Source organism: Tachypleus tridentatus, chromosome 7, assembly GCF_004210375.1.
Source record: "Tachypleus tridentatus isolate NWPU-2018 chromosome 7, ASM421037v1, whole genome shotgun sequence".
In the NCBI taxonomy this organism is placed as follows: domain Eukaryota; kingdom Metazoa; phylum Arthropoda; class Merostomata; order Xiphosura; family Limulidae; genus Tachypleus; species Tachypleus tridentatus.
In genome coordinates, this window is record NC_134831.1 from 35722022 (window position 1) to 35740913 (window position 18892).

An 18892-nucleotide genomic window follows, 5' to 3' on the forward strand; every position below is an offset into this window, starting at 1 on the left:
GGCAGCCAAGTGAGACATTTTCATCACGTGACAAAGGAAGCTACAGTGGTTACACATCTGGATCTGGGTATATTTCTGATTATGGTAAATCTGGCAATATTTCTGATTATGTTCGGTCGATTTCAGGTTATGGTTCCGGCTACGGCTCAGATTATAAGTCTGGTTACACGTCAGATTATGGACGTTCGGGTTATGTATCAGATTATAATAAATCGGGTCAGTCACCTGACTATAGTAAAACAAAATATATTGGTGAGTCGTACATTTCTTATGGTTATGTAGCAGATAAATACCTTTCTGCAACCACATCAAGACCTACCTATGGCTCTTACTCTCGTAACATAAGTCGAGATGAGCCCAGCTATGGTAGAAATACATACTCCAAAGGTTCAAATGACTCTGGAAGTTATAAATGCTATATTCCTTACTCGCAATCTACTGGTCGCGAGGCTTACTCCAGGGTAAACAGCAAAGATGATTCACATCCAAGTTATTCTCGGATATCTAGTAGGGATAGTTCAATGCACTCTTATTCGAGAAGCAACAGCAACGATAGCACCTGCTACTCCAGACAGAACAGCAGAGACCTTAGTCAGAATCTATAATTCACAGTCCCAGTAAAACTAAAAACTTCCCCATAACAAAATCAGAATTGAAAGCTAAAACCATGAAGGTTCCTGTAAAGTTTACGTCAGATTCTGAGTCTAAAGGAGCAACTTCTTCTGATGAAGAAGAGTTTCTACAGTGCAGAGCCACCTCACCATCAGTTGAAACTACAACTAGTGAAAATAACTCTAATGCTGTCTCGGCGCCTATGAAAATTAAGAAGCCAACAACTGTAAAACAAGTTGCTATAAAAAAGCATCAGTTGGTCAACAGGTAAATCCCCATGATCTGCCCGATCCACTTTCACGATCTGACAGCACCAAACGCTGTTACTCGTCGTCAGCCTCACGACCAAATTCTCTGTATTTTGACAGATATTATTCTAAGTACGCCACACCCACTTATCGTTCGTACAGGCCTCCAAATAGTAGTGCTGTATCAGACTACATGCGGCGAAGTCCCAAAGAAGAAAAAGTTCCTTCATCGCCTGTCCAGACAAAATCACCACCAAGTCCCTCGGCAAGAAACTTGTTAAATATTGAACAAGATGCACCTTTCGTACGAGATATATCGCCAAACGACCAATATCGGCGTATATTGTTTTTCGATAGTATTTCGATTTGCCTTTGTCAAAGGTTCCTGATGAGGGGTGAAATTCCCAGAATTCAGTATAAGTCAGTAACAAGTGGCGAACTGATTGATGGATTGGAATTTATATTTGTTTTTACTGTGTAACAGATATAGTTTCTCTAGTTTTGGCTCCTTATGGTGGGACAGACCTGAATAAAGCTGGACTTATCTGCGTTAGTAACGAAGAGATTCTAATAAGCAATATTTATTGATCTACAGTCTTGTTAAGGTGTGGTAAATCTGTGAGAAATAAAGGTAACTAGATGGTCATAAATAATGTTTCCTGGTAAGTTATCAAAGGCTTCGGAGTCGGTTTAACCATTTATCTAAGGATACAAACCTCCATTAGTAAACTTTTTTAGGAACATTCATCGAACATTTCTAGATATCAATGAAATATCTCGAGTAAATTCTAAATATATAAAGGTAGTTTGTTTATAAACACGAAACTCTGGTATTTACCATCAACAGATATAGTTTCTCTAGTTTTGGCTCCTTATGGTGGGACAGACCTGAATAAAGCTGGACTTATCTGCGTTAGTAACGAAGAGATTCTAATAAGCAATATTTATTGATCTACAGTCTTGTTAAGGTGTGGTAAATCTGTGAGAAATAAAGGTAACTAGATGGTCATAAATAATGTTTCCTGGTAAGTTATCAAAGGCTTCGGAGTCGGTTTAACCATTTATCTAAGGATACAAACCTCCATTAGTAAACTTTTTTAGGAACATTCATCGAACATTTCTAGATATCTATGAAATATCTCGAGTAAATTCTAAATATATAAAGGTAGTTTGTTTATAAACACGAAACTCTGGTATTTACCATCAATACTTGAAATACTCTTCTCTTATTGTCTGAAGGGTTTACCTTTCACAGGTTTTGGTTTGTTTAGTGTTTTTGCGCAAGCCTGCACACGTGTTGTCTAAGCAAAGACATCCCTAATTTGTAATGGGTAAATTGCTAGCGGCATCACCCACCGAAGATAATGAAAATGTTGTTGGCTTTCTTATTGTTTACATGCTGAACACAGTGAACAGAAAACTTTTTTTTTCATATATATTTACCTTTTAATTGTTGTTTAAAAAAAGGTATTCATACCACAGGACGTTCTTACTTGTGATCTCGTATATACATTCAACATGTAAAAATATACAAACACTGATGGCAGAAGTGTCTTCCAATTTTAGGTATATTAATTCTGTCCATACGTCACCTAATTATTCAACAGGTATTTCCTCAACCATAAAATGTCGCTTTAAAGAATTACCGAAGAGAGATGGACGAGAGGTTGTTTTTATAGTGAGTGTCCTGTGCAATCAGCTATCACGTTATAAGTTCTCTATTTGATAATGTTACGAACAGATTTAGACTAACGAATATTTTTCAAAGCTAAGTGTCTTATGTAACTAACTAGACTTCATCTCCATCAGCCACCTTTCAAATAAGAAGTAGAAAGAAGAGATTTATTTTTTTATTATAACGTTCATGAGTCTAAATTGTTTGAAACACTAGAAACTCTCAGGTACCACCATCAGGTATCCTTCAACAGGTTAGGATGGAATATCGGTAATTAAGATTTCTTATTTCACTATCTGTACAAAAAATATATATTTTTTGTTCTCGCCGATTTGCATATTAAAATGTTTTCTTATACAGGTTTTCCAAAGAATACGTTCATTCATAGAAACATAAGTTTGTTTGCTTTTTGTAGAGGAAATGTGTATTTTAGTATAATTTATATGGGTTATTGATACTACATTATGGTATGTAACTCGCAGTGGTATTAATGTGTGTATTAGTATAAGTCATATTGGTTATTGATACTACTTTGTTTTAAGTAACTTGCAGAAGTATTAAATTGTGTTTCGTTATAAATTCAGAATTTGTGAACATTATTCAAATTCTTAAGTTACTGTTTTAATTTCTGAATCATTACTGAATTTCTATCCTGCTTATTTTGTAAAAAGCTTATTTTTTAAGTCAAATCAAATTACCTGACACTGAGAGTAGCACGATGATAACTCAGTGGTACTTCTGAAGGCTTGTAACTGGATTTTGATAATCTCGGTAAGAAAAGAGCAGATACCCTAGTGTGTAGCTGTAGTAATTGTTTTTGATCTGATAATCATACTTGGAGAGGAGACACTCTTACGTTTTTCACACGTTATTTTTCACTCGTTTAATACCTTAAAATACTACCAAACATGAAAACAATGATATTGTTTTGAGTTATTGCATAACATGGGGCAAGAAGTGGGGAAAATATCCATAGCAACGGGGGGACAGAATTGTGTAAAATTTCCATAGCAACGGGGGGACAGAATTGTGGTAAATTTCTTTAGCAATGGGGCAAGAAGAAAGCACAATTGGCTTGCAATTGGGGGAAGTACTGGAGGAAATGTCTATAGCAACGGGGGACATAATTGGTTGAAATTTCCCTAGCAACGGGGGCAAGAAATGGGGGAAGTTTCCCTAGCAACGTGGAAAAAGAAGTAGGGGAAATTTCCCTAACAGCGGTTGTATAGAAATGGGTGAATTAACATAGAAACGGGGGCAAAAAGTGGGAAAAGTTCCCTAGAAAAGTGGGGCAAGAAAAGGGGTAATTTCCATAGAAACGGGGGAAAAAGTGGGGAAATTTACATAACAATATGGGGACATAATTGGTGGAAATTTCTTTAGCAACGGGGGCAAGAATGGGGAAATTTCCCTAGCAACGGGGGGACAGAATTGTGGAAAATTTCTCTAGCAACGGGGACAAGAAGTGGGTACAATTGCCCTAGGAATTGTGGGAAGTAGTGGGGGAAATTTCCCTAGCAAAGGGGCAAGAAGTGGGGAAATATCCCTAGCAATGGGGCAAGAAGAGTGGAAAATTTCCCTAGCAACGTGGAAAAGAAGTGGGAGAAATTTCCCTAGCAACGGGAGGACATAATTGTGGGAAATTTCCCTAGCAACGTAGGAAAAGAAGAAGGGAAATTTCTCTAGAAACGGGGGACAGAATTGGGAAAATTTCCATAGCAATGGGGGACAGAATCGTGGAAAATTTCCATAGTAACGGGGGGACAGTATTGTGGTAAATTTCCATACTAACGTGGGCAAGAAGTTGGTAAAATTTCCCTAGCAATTAAGTCAAGAAGAGTGGAAAATTTCCCTAGCAACGGGGGCAAGAAGTTAGAAAAATTTCCCTAACAACGGGGACAAGAAGTGTGTACAATTGCCATAGAAATAGGGGTAAGTAGTGTGGGAAATTTCCCTAGCCACGGGGCAAGGAGTGGGGGAAATATCCCTAACAACGGGGGCAAGAAAAGGGGAAAATTTCCCTATCAACGTGGGGAAAAAAGAAGGGGAAATTTCTTTAGCAACGGGAGGACTTAATTAGGGGAAATATCCCTAGCAACGGGGCACAGAATTGTGGGAAATTTCCCTAGGAACAGGGGCAAGAAGTTGATAAAATTTCCCTAGTAATTAGGGCAAGAAGAGTGGAACATTGTCTTAGCAACGTGGGGCAATTAGTGGGGGAAATTTTCCTAGTTACGGGGGAGAGAATTGTGGGAAATTTCCTTAGCAACGAGGGCAAGAAGTGAGTACAATTGCCTTAGCAATTGGAAAAAGTAGTGGGGGAAATTTCTCTTTCAACGGGGGCAAGGAGTGTGGGAAATATTTCTAGCAACGGGAGTAAGAAGAGGGAAAATTTTCCTAGCAACGAGGGGAAAGAAGTAGGGGAAATTTCTCTAGCAACAGGAGGACATAATTGGGAAAAATTTCCATAGCAATGAGGGACAGAATTGTGGGAAATTTCCCTAGCAACGAAAGGAAGAAGTTGGTAAAATTTCCCTAGCAATTAGGGCAAGAAGAGTGGAAAATTTCCCTAGCAACGGGAGCAAGAAGAGGGGAAAATATCCCTAGCAACGGAGAATTGTGGAAAATTCTTATAGTAACGGGGGCAAGAAGTGGGGGAAATTGCCCTAGCAATTGGGGAAAGTAGTGGGGGAATTTTCCCAAGCAAAGTGGGAAAAACAAGGGGGAAATTTCCTCTCAACGGGGACAGAATTGTGGGAAATTTCCCTAGCAATGGGGGCAAGGAGTTGGTAAAATTTTTCTAGCAATTAGGGCAAGAAGAGTGGAAAATTTCTGTAGCAACGTAAGGAAAGGAGAGGGGGAAATTTCCATAGCAACGGGGGTAGAGAATTTTCAAAAATGTCCGTAGTAACGGGGGGACAGAATTGTTGGAAATTTACCTAGCAACGGAGGCAAGAAATTGGTAAAATTTCCCTAGCAATTACGGCAAGAAGAGTGGAAAATTTTCCTAGCAACGTGGGCAAGAAGTGGGGAAAATTTCCCTAACACCGGGGGCAAGAAAAGGGTAAAATTTTCCTAGCAAGGTGGGGAAAAAAGTAGCGGAAATTTCTCTAGCAACGTGAGGATAAAACTGGGGGAAATATCCCTAGCAACGGGGGGACAGAATTGTGGGAAATTTCCATAGCAACGGGGGCAAGAAGTTGTTAAAATTTCCCTAGCAATTAGGGCAAGAAAAGTGTAACATTTTCCTAGCAACGTGGGGCAAGAAGTGGAAGAAATTTCCAAAGCAACATGGTGACATTATTGGGGGAAATTTCCCTAGCAACGGGGGCAAGAAGTGGGGAAATTTCTCTAGCAACGGGGGACAGAATTGTGGGAAATTTATCAAGGAACGTGGGCAAGAAGTTGGTAAAATTTACCTACCAATTAGGTTAAGAAGAGTGGAAAATTTCCCTAGCAACGGGGGCAAGAAGTAGGGGAAATTTCTCCAGCAACAGGGGACAGAATTGTGGGAAATTTCCCAAGCAACGGGGGACAGATTTGTGGGAAATTTCCCTTATAACGGGGTCAAGAAGTAAGTGCAATTGTCCTAGCAATTGGGGGAAGAATCGGGTAAAATTTCCTAGCAACGGGGGCAAGGAGTGAGGGAAATATCACTAGCAACGTGGGCAAGAAGAGGGGAAAATTTTCCTAGCAACGAGGGGAAAAAAGTAGGGGAAATTTCTCTAGCAACGAGGGGACAAAATTGGGAAAAATCTCCATAGCAACGGGGGGAAAAAATTGTAAGAAATTTCCCTAGCAACGGGGCAAGAAGTTGGTTAAATTTCCCTAGCAATTAGGGCAAAAAGAGTGGAAAATGTCCCTAGCATAGTGAGGTAAGAAAAGGGGAAGTTTCTCTAGCAACGGGAGGACAGAATTGGGAAAAATTTCCGTAGCAACGGGGAGAGAGAATTGAAAGGAATTTCCCTAGCAGCGGGAGCAAGAAGTGGGGGAAAATTCCCAAATTACGGGGGACAGAATTGTGGGAAATTTCTCGAGCAACGGGGGCAAGAAGTGAGCACAATTGCCTTAGCAATTGTGGGAAGTAATGGGCGAAATTTCCCTAGCAACGGGAGCTATGATTGGTGGAAATATCGCTAGAAACGGGAGCAAAAAAAGGGGAAAATTTCCTTAGCAACGTGGGAAAAGAAGTAGAATAAATTTCATCAACAACGGGGGTATAGAATTGAGGGAAATCAACCTAGCAACGGGGGAAAGAAGTGTTAAAATTTCCCTAGTAAAGTGCGGCAAGAAAAGGTGAAAATTTCCCTAGCAACGGGGGAACAGAATTGTAGGAACTTTCCCTAGCAACGGGAGCAAGCAGTGGGGGAAATATCCCTAGCAATGGGGCAAGAATAGGGGATAATTTCTTTAGCAAAGTGGGGCACGAAGTAAGAAAAATTTCCTTAGCATCGGGGGGAAAGAATTGGGGGAAATTTCCCTAGCAACGGGGGCAAGAAGTGTGGAAATCTCCAAAGCAAGGGGGGACATAATTGTGTGAAATTTCTTTAGCAACGGGGGCAAGAAGTTGGAAAAATATCCCAAGCAATTAGGGCAAGAAGAGTGGAAAATTTCCCTAGCAACGGGGTAAGAATTGTTGGAAATTTCCCTAGCAACGGTGGCAATAAGTGGGGGAAATTTCCCAAGCAAGGGGGGACATAATTGTGGAAAATGTCCCTAGCAACGAGGGCAAAAAGTAGGTACAATTGCCCTAGCAACTGGGGGAAGTAGTGGTGGTAATAACCCTAGGAACGGGTGCAAGAAGAGGGGAAAATTTCCCTAGCTACGGGGGAAAAATTGTGAAAAATTTCCATAGCAACGAAGGGACAGAATTGTGGGAAATTTCCATAGCAACGGGGGCAAGGAGTTGGTAAAATAACCCTAGCAACGGTAGCAAGAAGATGGAAAAATTTCCCTATAACGTGGGGAAAGAAGTAGGGGAAATTTCTCTAGCAACGGGGGACAGGAATTTGGAAAAATTTCCATAGCAATGGGGGGACAGAATTGTAGGAAATTTCCCTAGCAACGGAAGGAAGAAGTTGGTAAAATTTCCTTAGCAAAGTGGGGAAAAAAGGGTGAATTTTCTTTCAACGGTGGTACAGAATTGTGGGAAATTTCCCTAGTAATTAGAGAAAAAAAGAGTGGAAAATTTCTCTAGCAACGTGGGGCAAGAAGATGTTAAAATATTCCCTAGCAAAATGGAAAAGAAGTAAAGGAAATTCCCTAGCAACGGATGTCAGAATTGAGGGAAATTTCCCTAGCAACGGGTGCTAGGAGTGGGGGAAATATCCTTAGCAACGGGGGCAAGAAGAGGAGAAAATTTCTTTAGCAACGTGATGCAAGAAGTGGGGAAAATTTCCTTAGCACCGGGGTTAGAGAATTGGGGAAATTTCCCAGCAACGGGGTAAAGAAGTAGGGGAAATTTCCTTAGTTACGGGGAAGAGAATTGTGGGAAATTTCCCTAGCAACGGGGGCAAGGAGTGTGGGAAATATCACTAGCAACGGGAGCAAGAAGAGGGATAAATTTTCCTAGCAACGTGGGGAAAGAAGTAGGGGAAATTTCTCTAGGAACGAAGGGACAAAATTGGGAAAAATATCCATAGCAACGTGGGGACAGAATTGTAAGAAATTCTTTAGCAACAGGGGCAAGAAGTTGGTAAATTTTCCCTAGCAATTTGGGCAAAAGAGTGGAAAATTTCCCTAGCAAATTCAGGCAAGAAAAGGGGAAATTTGTCTAGCAACGGGAAGACAGAATTGGGGAATTTCCCTAGCAACAGGAGCAAGAAGTGGGGAAATTTCCCTAGAAACGGGGGGACAGAATTGTGGGAACTTTCCATAGCAACGGGGACAAGAACTGGGTACAATTGCCTTAGCAATTGGGGAAATAGTGGGGAAATTTCCCTAGCAACGGGAGCTAGGAGTGGGGAAATATCCCTAGCAACGGGGGCAAGAAGAGGAGAAAATTTCTTTACAAACGTGAGGTAAGAAGTGGGGAAAATTTCCTTAGCAACGGGGGAAAGAATTAAGGGAAATTTCCCTAGCTACGGGGAAAGAAGTGGGGAAATTCCCTTATAACGGGGGACAGAATTGTGAAAAATTTCATAGCAACGGGGAAACAGAATTGTGTTAAATTTCCCTAGCAATGGGGCAAGGAGTTGGTAAAATTTCCATAGCAATTAAAGCAAGAAGAGAGGAAAATTTCCCTAGCAACATGGGGCAAGAAGTGGGGAAAATTTCCATAGCAACGGGGGGACAGAAATGTGGAAAATTTCCATAGCAACGGGGGGACAGAATTGTGGTAAATTTCTTTAGCAATGGGGCAAGAAGTGTGAAAATGTTCCTAGCAAAGTGGGGAAAGAAAAGGGGGAAATTTCCCTAGCAACGGGGGAACAGAATTGTAGGAAATTTCCCTAGCAACGGAAGCAAGTAGTGGGGGAAATATCCCTAGCAACGGAGCAAGAAGAGGGGAAAATTTCTTTAGCAATGTGGGGCAAGAAGTAAGGAAAATTTCCTTAGCATCGTGGGGAAAGAATTGGGGGAAATTTCCCTAGTAAAGGGTCAAGAAGTGGGAAAAATTTCCCTAGAACGTGGAAAAGGTGTAGGGGAAATTTCCCTAGCAACGGGGTGACAGAATTGAAAGGAATTTCCCTAGCAACGGGAGCAAGAAGTGGGGAAATTTCCCAGTTACGGGGGACAGAATTGTGGGAAATTTCTCAAGCAACGGGGGCAAGAAGTGAGTACAATTGCCTTAGCAATTGTGGGAAGTAATGGGGGAAATTTCCTTAGCAACGTGGGGAAAGAAGTAGAGGAAATATCCCTAACAACGGGTGTAGAGAATTGTGGGAAATTAACCTAGAAACGGGAAAAGAATTGTGAAAATTTCCCTAGCAAAGTGCGGCAAGAAAAAGGGGAAATTTCCCTAGCAACAAAGGAACAGAATTGTAGGAACTTTCCCTAGCAACGGTTGCAAGCAGTGGGGGAAATATACCTATCAATGGGGCAAGAAGAGAGGATAATTTCTTTAGCAAAGTGGGGCAAGAAGTAAGGAAAACTTCCTTAGCATTGTTGGGAAAGAATTATGGAAATTTCCCTAGCAACGGGGGCAAGAAGTGGGGAAATTTCCCTAGTAACGGATGCAAGGAGTGGGGGAAATTTCCCAAGCAAGGGTGGACATAATTGTGTGAAATTTCTTTAGCAACGGGGGCAAGAAGTTGGAAAAATATCCCTAGCAATTAGGGCAAGAAGAGTGGAAAATTTCCCTAGCAACGGGGTAAGAAATGTGGGAAATTTCCCTAGCAACAGGGGCAAGAAGTTGGGTAAATTTCCCAAGCAAGGGGGGACATAATTGTGGAAAATTTCCCTAGCAACGGGGGCAAGAGTAGATACAATTGCCCCAGCAATTAGGGCAAGAAGAGTGGAACATTTTCCTAGCAACGTCTGGTATGAAGTGGGGGAAATTTCTCTAGCAACGTGGTCAAGAAGTAAGTACAATTTTCCTAGCAATCGGGGGAAGTGACGGGTGAAATATCCCTATCAACGGTGGCAAGGAGTTGGGGAAATATCCCTGGTAAAGTGGAAAAAGAAGTAAAGGAAATTTCCCTAGCAACGGGAGCAAGAAGTAGTGGAAATTTCCCTAGTTACGGGGAGAGAATTGTGGGAAAATTCCCTAGCAACGGGTCAAGAAGTCAGTACAATTGCAGTAGCAGTAGCAATTGGAAAAAGTAGTGGGGGAAATTTCCCTTTCAATGGGGTCAAGGAGTGTCGGAAATATCCGTAGCAACGGGAGCAAGAAGATGGGAAAATTTTCATAGCAACGTGGGGAAAGAAGTAGGGGAAATTTCTCTAGCAACGGGGGACAAAATTGGGAAAAATTTCCATAGCAAAGGGGGGACAGTATTGTAATAAATTTTCCTAGCAACGGGGGCAAGAAGTTGATAAAATTTCTCTAGCAATTAGTACAAAATAAGTGGAAAATTTCACTAACAAAGTGAGGCAAAAAAGGGGGAAATTTCCATAGCAATGGGGGTACAAAATTGTGGAATATTTCCCTAGCAACGGGGGCTAAAAGTGGGGGAAATATCCCAAGCTATGGGGCAAGAAGAGGGGAAAATTTCTATAGCAAATTGGGGCAAGAAGTAAGGAAAATTTCCTTAGCATTGGGGGGACAGAATTGGGGAAAATTTCCGTAGCAACGGAGGCAAGAAGTGGGGAAATTTCCGTAGTACAGGGGGCAAGAAGTTGGTAAAATTTCACTAGCAATTTGGGCAAGAAAAATGGAAAATTTCCATATCAACGGGGGGACAGAATTGTGGGAAGTTTCTTTAGCAACGGGTAATAAGTTTGTAAAATTTCCCTAACAATTATGGCAAGAATTGTGGGAAATTTCCATAGCAACGGAGTCAAAATATGGGGGAAATTTCCCAAGAAATGGGAACAAAAAGTAGGTACAAGTGCCCTAGTAATTGGGGTAAGTAGTAGGGGAAATATTTTTAGCAACAGAGGCAAGAAGAGGGGAAAATTTCCCTAGCAATGGGGGGACAAAATTGTGACAAATTTCTATAGCAACGAAGGGACAGAATTCAGGGAAATTTCCCTAGCAACAGGGGCAAGGAGTTGGTAAAATTTCCCTAGCAATTAGTGCAAAAAGAGTGGAAAATCTCTTTAGCAACGTGGGGCAAGAAGTGGGGGAAATTTCCATAGCAACAGGAAACAGAATTGCGGAAATTTGCATAGTAACCGGGGGACAGAATTGTGGGAAATTTCCCAAGCAACGAGGCCAAGAAGTTGGTAAAATTTCCCTAGCAATGGGGGCAAAAAGTGGGGAAAATTTCCCTAACAACGGGACAAGAAGTGGGTACAATTGCCATAGCAATAGGGGTAAGTAGTGGGGGAACTTTCCCTAGCCACGGGGGCAAGGAGTGGGGAAATATCCCTAACAACGGGGGCAAGAAAAGGGGAAAAATTTCTCTAGCAACGTGGGGAAAGAAGAAGGGGAAATTTCGCTAGCAACGGGAGGACAAAATTGGGAAAAATTGTCATAGCAACGGGGGGACAGAATTGTAAGAAATTTCCCTAGCAAAGGGGGAAAGAAGTTGGGAAAATTTCCCTAGTAACTATGGCAAAAAGAGTGGAAAATTTCCCTAGCAAAGTGAGGCAAGAAAAGGGGGAACTTTCTCTAGCAACAGGAGCAAGAAGTGGGGAAATTTCCCTAGCAACAGGAGCAAGAAGTGGGAGAAATTTCCCTAGCAACCGGGGACAGAATTGTGGGAAATTTCCCTAGCAACGATGGCAAGAAGTGGGGAAATTTCCTTAGCAACGGGTGACAGAATTGTAGGAAAGTATCTATCAACGGGGGCAAGCAGTGTGGGGAAATATTTCTAGAAACGGGGCAAGAAGAGGTGAAAATTTCTTTAGCAAAGTAGTGCAAGAAGTAAGGAAAATTTCCTAAGCATCGGGGGGACAGAATTGGTGGAAATTTCTAAAGCAACGGGGGCAAAAAGTGGTGAAATTTCCATAGTATCGAGCGCAAGAAGTAGGTACAATTTCCCTTGCAATTGGGTCAAGTAGTGGGGGAAATTTCCCTTGCAACGGTGGCAAGGAGTGTGGGAAATATCCCTAGCAACGGGAGCAAGAAGAGGGATAAATTTTCCTAGCAACGTGTGGACAGAATTGTGGGATATTTCCCTAGCAACGGGAGCTAGGAGTTGGGGAAATATCCCTAGCAATGGGGGCAAGAAGAGGAGAAAATTTCTTTAGCAACGTGAGGTAAGAAGTGGGGAAAATTTCCTTAGACACGGGGGGACAGAATTAGGGGAAATTTCCCTAGCTCCGGGGGAAAGAAGTGGGGGAAATTTCTCTAGCAACGGGGGGACAGAATATTGAAAAATTTCCATAGCAACGGGGGACAGAATTGTGGAAAATTTCTTTAGCAATGGGGGTACAGAATTGTGGGAAATTTACCAAGTAACGGGGGCAAGAAGTTGGTAAAATTTCCCTAGCAATTATTGCAAGAAGAGTGGAAAATTTCCCTATATACGTGGGGCATGAATTCGGGAAATTTCCATAGCAACGGAGGGACATAATTGGTTGAAATTTCCCGAGCAACGGGGGCAAGAAATGGGGGAAGTTTCCCTAGCAACGTGGAAAAAGAAGTAGGTGACATTTCCCTAACAACGGTGGAATAGAATTGGGGAAATTAACATAGAAACGGGGGCAAGAAGTGGGAAAATTTCCCTAGAAAAGTGGGGCAAGAAAATGGGGAAATTTCCTAAGCAACGGGGGGAAAGAAGTTGGGGAAATTTACATAGCAATATGGGGACATAATTGGTGGAAATGTATTTAGCAACGGGGGCAGAAGTGGGAAAATTCCCAGCAACGGGGACAGAATTGTGGGAAATTTCCCTAGCAACTGGGGCAAAAAGAGGATACAATAGCCCTATGAATTTGGGGAAGTAGTGGGTGAAATTTCCCTAGCAACCTGAGCAAGAAGAGTGGAAAATTTCCCAAGCAACGTGGGAAAAGAAGTAGGGGAAATGTCATTAGCAATGGGGGGACAGAATTGTAAAAATTTCCATAGCAATGGGGGGAGAGAATTGTGGAAAATTTCTATAGCAACGGGGGGACAGAATTGTAGGAACGTACCTAGCAACGGGGGCAAGCAGTGGGGGAAAACTTTCTAGAAACGGGGCAAGAAGAGGTGAAAATTTCTTTAGCAAAGTGGTGCAAGAAGTAAGGAAAATTTGCTAAGCATCGGGGGGACAGAATTGGTGGAAATTTCCCTAGCAACGGGGGCAAAAAGTGGTGAAATTTCCCTAGTATCGGGCGCAAGAAGTAGGTACAATTTCCCTTGCAATTGGGGCAAGTAGTGGAAGAAATTTCCCTTGCAACGGTGGCAAGGAGTGTGGGAAATATCCCTAGCAACGGGAGCAAGAAGAGGGATAAATTTTCCTAGCAACGTGGGGACAGAATTGTGGGATATTTCCCTAGCAACGGGAGCTAGGAGTGGGGGAAATATCCCTAGCAATGGGGGCAAGAAGAGGAGAAAATTTCTGTAGCAACGTGAGGTAAGAAGTGGGGAAAATTTCCTTAGACACGGGGGGACAGAATGAGGGTAAATTTCCCTAGCTCCGGGGGATAGAAGTGTGGGAAATTTCCCTAGCAACGAGTGCACAGAATAGTCAAAAATTTCCATAGCAACGGGGGGACAGAATTGTGGAAAATTTCTTTAGCAATGGGGGTACAGAATTGTTGGAAATTTCCCTAGCAACGGGGGCAAGAAATGGGGGAAGTTTCCCTAGCAACGTGGAAAAAGAAGTAGGTGAAATTTCCCTAACAACGGTGGAATAGAATTGGGGGAAATTAACATAGAAACGGGGGCAAGAAGTGGGAAAATTTCCCTAGAAAAGTGGGGAAAGAAAATGGGGAAATTTCCTTAGCAACGGGGGGAAAGAAGTTGGGGAAATTACATAGCAATATGGGGACATAATTGGTGGAAATTTATTTAGCAACGGGGGCAAGAATTGGGGAAATTTCCCTAGCAACGGGGGGACAGAATTGTGGGAAATTTCCCTAGCAACGGGGGCAAAAAGAGGATACAAAGCCTTATGAATTTGGGGAAGTAGTGGGGGAAATTTCCCTAGCAACGGGAGCCAGAAAAGGGGAAAATTTCCCAAGCAACGTGGGAAAAGAAGTAGGGGAAATGTCATTAGCAATGGGGGGACAGAATTGTAAAAATTTCCATAGCAATGGGGGGAGAGAATTGTGGAAAATTTCTATAGCAATGGGGGGACAGAATTGTAGGAAAGTACCTAGAAACTGGGGCAAGCAGTGGGGGAAATATTTCTAGAAACGGGGCAAGAAGAGGTGAAAATTTCTTTAGCAACGTGGTGCAAGAAGTGGGAAAATTTCCTTAGAACAGGGGGACAGAATTGGTGGAAATTTCCCTAGCAACAGGGGCAAAGAAGTGGGAAATTTCCCTAGTAACGGGGGTAAGACAGAATGTGAAATTTCCATAGCAATTGGGGCAGAATTGTGGAAAATTTCCCTTAGCAATGGTGGCAAGGAGTGTGGGAAATATCCCTAGCAACAGGGAGCAAGAAGTTGGTAAAATTTCCAACATACAAGGTGTGGGATATTTCCCTAGCAACAGAAGGAGTGGAAAATCCCTATATGTGGGGCATGAAGAGGGAAATTTCTTTAGCAACGTGAGGGACATAAGTGGTTGAAAATTTCCTTGAGACACGAAGGGACAGAATTAGGGGAAATTTCCCTAGCTCCGGGGGAAAGAAGTGGAAGAAATTTCCATAACAACGTGGAGACAGAATTGTGGGAAATTTCTTTAGCAATAAAAGTAAGAAGTTGGTAAAATTTCCCTAGGAATTAGGGCTAGAAGAGTGGAAAATTCCCTAGCAACAGGGGTCAGAAGTGTGGGAAATTTCCCTAGCAACATGGGGACAAGCAGTGGGGAAATTGTCCTATCAATTGGGGCAAATAGGTTAAATTTACCTAGCAACGGGAAAAGAAGTGGGGAAATTTCCCTAGCAATGGGGCAAAAGAGAGTGGGCGAAATTATCCTATGAATTTGGGCAAGAAGTGGGAAAATTTCCCTAGCAACCCGAGGGGCAAGAAGTGGGAAAATTTCCCTAAAAAACGTGGGAAAGAAGTGTGGGAAATTTCCCTAGCAATGGGGGAAAGAATTGTGGAAATTTCCATAGCAATGGGGGAGAGCAAAATTTCTATAGCAACGGGAGACAGAATTGGGGGAAATTTCCCTTACAAGGAAGGCAAGAAGTGGGGGAAATTTCCATAGCAACGGGGGCAAGAATTGTGGGAAATGTCTTTAGCAACGGGGGCTAGAAGTTGGTAAAATTTCCTAAGCAATTGGGGGGACAGAAGAGTGGAAAATTTCACTAGCAAAGTGGGCAAGAAAAGGGGAAATTTCTCTAGCAACGGGAAGACAAATGGGGAAATTTCCCTAGCAACAGGAGCAAGAAGTGGAGGAAATTTCCCAAGCAACGGTGGCAGAAGTGTGGGAAATATCCCTAGCAATGGGGGGCAAGAAGGGGATAAATTTTCCCATATCAACGTGGGGACAGAGTGTGTGGAAATTTCCGTAGAAACAGGGGCAAGGAGTTGGTAAAATATCCCTAGCAACGGGAGCAAGAAGAGGGGAATATTTCCTTAGCAACGTGGGGAAAGAAGTGGGGGAAATTTCTCTAGCAACAGGGGGACTGAATTATGAAAAATTTCCCTAGCAACGGGGGACAGAAGTGTGGGAAATTTCCCTAGCAACGGGGGCAAGAAGAAGGTACAATTGCCCTAGCATTTATGGGAAGTAGTGGGGGTAATTTCCTAGCAACGTGGGACAAGAATTGTGGAAAATTTTCTTTAGCAATAAAGGCAAGAAATGTGGGAAATTGTCCTTAGCAATTAGGGGCAAGAAATGGGGAAAATTTCCCTAGCAATGATGGCAAAAGAAGTGGGTGAAATTTCCCTAACAACGGGGGACATAGATTGTGGGGAAATTTCTCTAGAAACAGGGGAAGAAGTGGGAAAATTCCCTAGAAAAGGGGGGAAAGAAAATGGGGAAATTTCCCTAGCAACGGGGAGGAAAGAAGTTGGTAAATTACATATCATTTATGGGGAGTAGTGGGCGTACTTTCCCTAGCAACGGGGGAAGAAGTGGGGAAATTTCCCTAGCAACGGGGACAGAATTGTGGGAAATTTCCCTAGCAACAGGGACAAAAAGAGGATACAATAGCGCTATGAATTGGGGGAAGTAGTGGGGGAAATTTCCCTTGAACGGGAGCAAGAAAGGGGAAAATTTCCCAAACAACGTGGGAAAAGAAGTAGGAAAATATCCCTAGCAATGGGGACAGAATTGTAAAATTTCCATAGCAATGGGGGGAGAGAATTGTGGAAAATTTCTATAGCAACGGGGTGACAGAATTGTGGAAAGCACCTCAGAAACTAGGGCAAAGCAGTGGGAAAATTTTCTAGAAACAGGGGCAAGAAGAGGTGAAAAATTTCTTTAAAAGTGGTGCAAGAGTAGAAGGAAAATTTCCCAAGCATCGGGGGGAAGAATTGGTGGAAATTCCCTAGCAACAGGGGCAAAAAAGGGGAAATTCCCCAGTACGAGCTGCAAGAAGTAGGTACAATTTCCCTGCAATGGGGGCAAGTAGTGGGGAAATTTCCCTAGCAACAGTGGCAAGGAGTGTGGGAACATCCCTAGCAACGGGAGCAAGAAGAGGGAAAATTTTCCCAGCAACGCAGGGGATCAGAATCAGGAAATTTCCCAGCAACGGAGCTAGGAGTGGGGAAATATCCCCAGCAACGGGGCAGAAGAGGAGAAATTTCCCTTCAGAACGGAAGACGTGGGGAAAAAATCTCCCAGACACGAGGGACAGAATTAGGGAAATTTCCTAGTCTGGGGAAAGAAGTGGAAGAAATTTCCATAACAACGTGGAGACAGAATTATGGGAAATTTCTTTAGCAATAAAAGTAAGAAGTTGGTAAAATTTCCCTAGGAATTAGGGCTAGAAGAGTGGAAAATTCCCTAGCAACGGGGTCAGAATTGTGGGAAATTTCCCTAGCAACGGGCAAGCAGTGGGTACAATTGTCCTATCAATTGGGGCAAATAGAGTGTTAAATTTACCTAGCAACGTGAAAAAAGAAGTAGGGGAAATTTCTCTAGCAATAGGGGGAGAGAATTGGGCGAAATTATCCTAGCAACGGTAGCAAGAAGTGGGGAAAATTTCCCTAACAACGGGGGCAAGAAGTGGGTACAATTTCCCTAAAAAATGGGGAAGTAGTGTGGGAAATTTCCCTAGCAAAGTGGGGTAAAAAAGGTGGAAATTTCCCTAGCAACGGGAGACAGAATTGGGGGAAATTTCCCTTACAAGGAAGGCAAGAAGTGGGGAAATTTCCATAGCAATGGCGGGACAGAATTGTGGGAAATGTCTTTAGCAACGGGGGCTAGAAGTTGGTAAAATTTCCCTAGCAATTAGGGCAAAAAGAGTGGAAAATTTCATTAGCATAGTGAAGCAAGAAAAGGGGAAATTTCTCTAGCAACGGGAAGACAGAATTGGGGGAAATTTCCCTAGCAACAGGAGAAAGAAGAGGGGAAACTTTCCCAAGCAACGTGGGGGGAGAAGAAGTAGGGGAAACATCCCAGCAATGGGGACAGAAGTAAGGAAATTTCCATAGCAACGGAGGACAGAATCTGGGAATTTCCGCAGAAACGAAGCAAGGAGTTGGTAAAATATCCCTAGCAACGGGAGCAAGAAGAGGGGAATATTCCTAGCAACGTGGGGAAAGAAGTATGGGAAATTTCTAGCAACAGGGGACCGAATTATGAAAAAATCTCCCAGCAACGGGGACAGAATTTGTGGGAAATTCTTTGAACAACCCAAAAGGCAAGAAGAAACAATTGTCAGCATTATGGAAGTAAGCAGTGGGGTAATTTCCCTAGCAACGTGGAGACAGAATTGTGGGAAATTCCTTTAGCAATAAAAGTAAGAAATTGGTAAAATGTCCTTAGCAATTAGGGCTAGAAGAGTGGAAAATTTCCCTAGCAATGATGGCAAGAAGTGGGCAAATCTCCCCAGCAACGGGGAGGGAAGAATCAGGAAATCTCTAGAAAAAGGGAGAAGTGTGGGAAATCTCGCAAGAAAGGGGACATAATCAGGAAATCTCCCAGCAACGAGGGCGCAAGAAGCAGGCACAACTGTTCCGCAACTTATGGGAAGTAGTGGGCGTACTTTCCCTAGCAACGTGGGGAATGAAGTAGGAGAAATTTCCCTAGCAACGGGGGGATAGAATTGTGGGAAATTTCCCTAGCAACGGGGGCAAAAAGAGAGACGTCAATACAGCGCCATGAATTTGGGGAAGTAGGTGGGGAAATCTCCCAGAACGGGGCAAGAAGAGGGGAAAATCTCCTGCCAACGGGGAAAAGAAGTAGGAGAAATATCCCCAGCAATGGGGGGACAATTGCAAAAAATTTCCATAGCAATGGGGGGAGAGAATTGTGGAAAATTTCTATAGCAACGGGGTGACAGAATTGTGGGAAATTTCCCGAGGAACGGGGGCAAGAAGTGGGGAAAATTTCTTTAGCAAAGTGGGGAAGAAGCAAAAAGAAAAATTTCCCTTTAGCATCTGGCAGGAAAGAATTTGGGGAAATTTCCACAGCAACGGGTACAAGAACTGTAAACAAAACCCAGCAACGGGAGCAAGGAGTTGGCAAAATCTCCAGCAATTAGGTAGTAAGAAGAGTGGAAAATTCCACAGCAACGTGGGGAAGAAACGTAATCAGGTGAAATTT

The 18892-nt window shown here is 42.7% G+C and overlaps 1 protein-coding gene across 1 annotated transcript in view; it reads left to right on the forward strand.

Moving 5' to 3' along the window:
* The first annotated feature begins 17925 nt into the window (after nucleotides 1–17925).
* Nucleotides 17926–18892, forward strand: part of LOC143257652 (zinc finger protein 830-like) — a 32150-nt gene continuing 31183 nt past the window's right edge. The window contains exon 1 of the mRNA XM_076516696.1: nucleotides 17926–18018. Within this exon, the coding sequence (XP_076372811.1) occupies nucleotides 17926–18018 (93 nt within the window). The remainder of the gene's footprint in view (nucleotides 18019–18892) is intronic.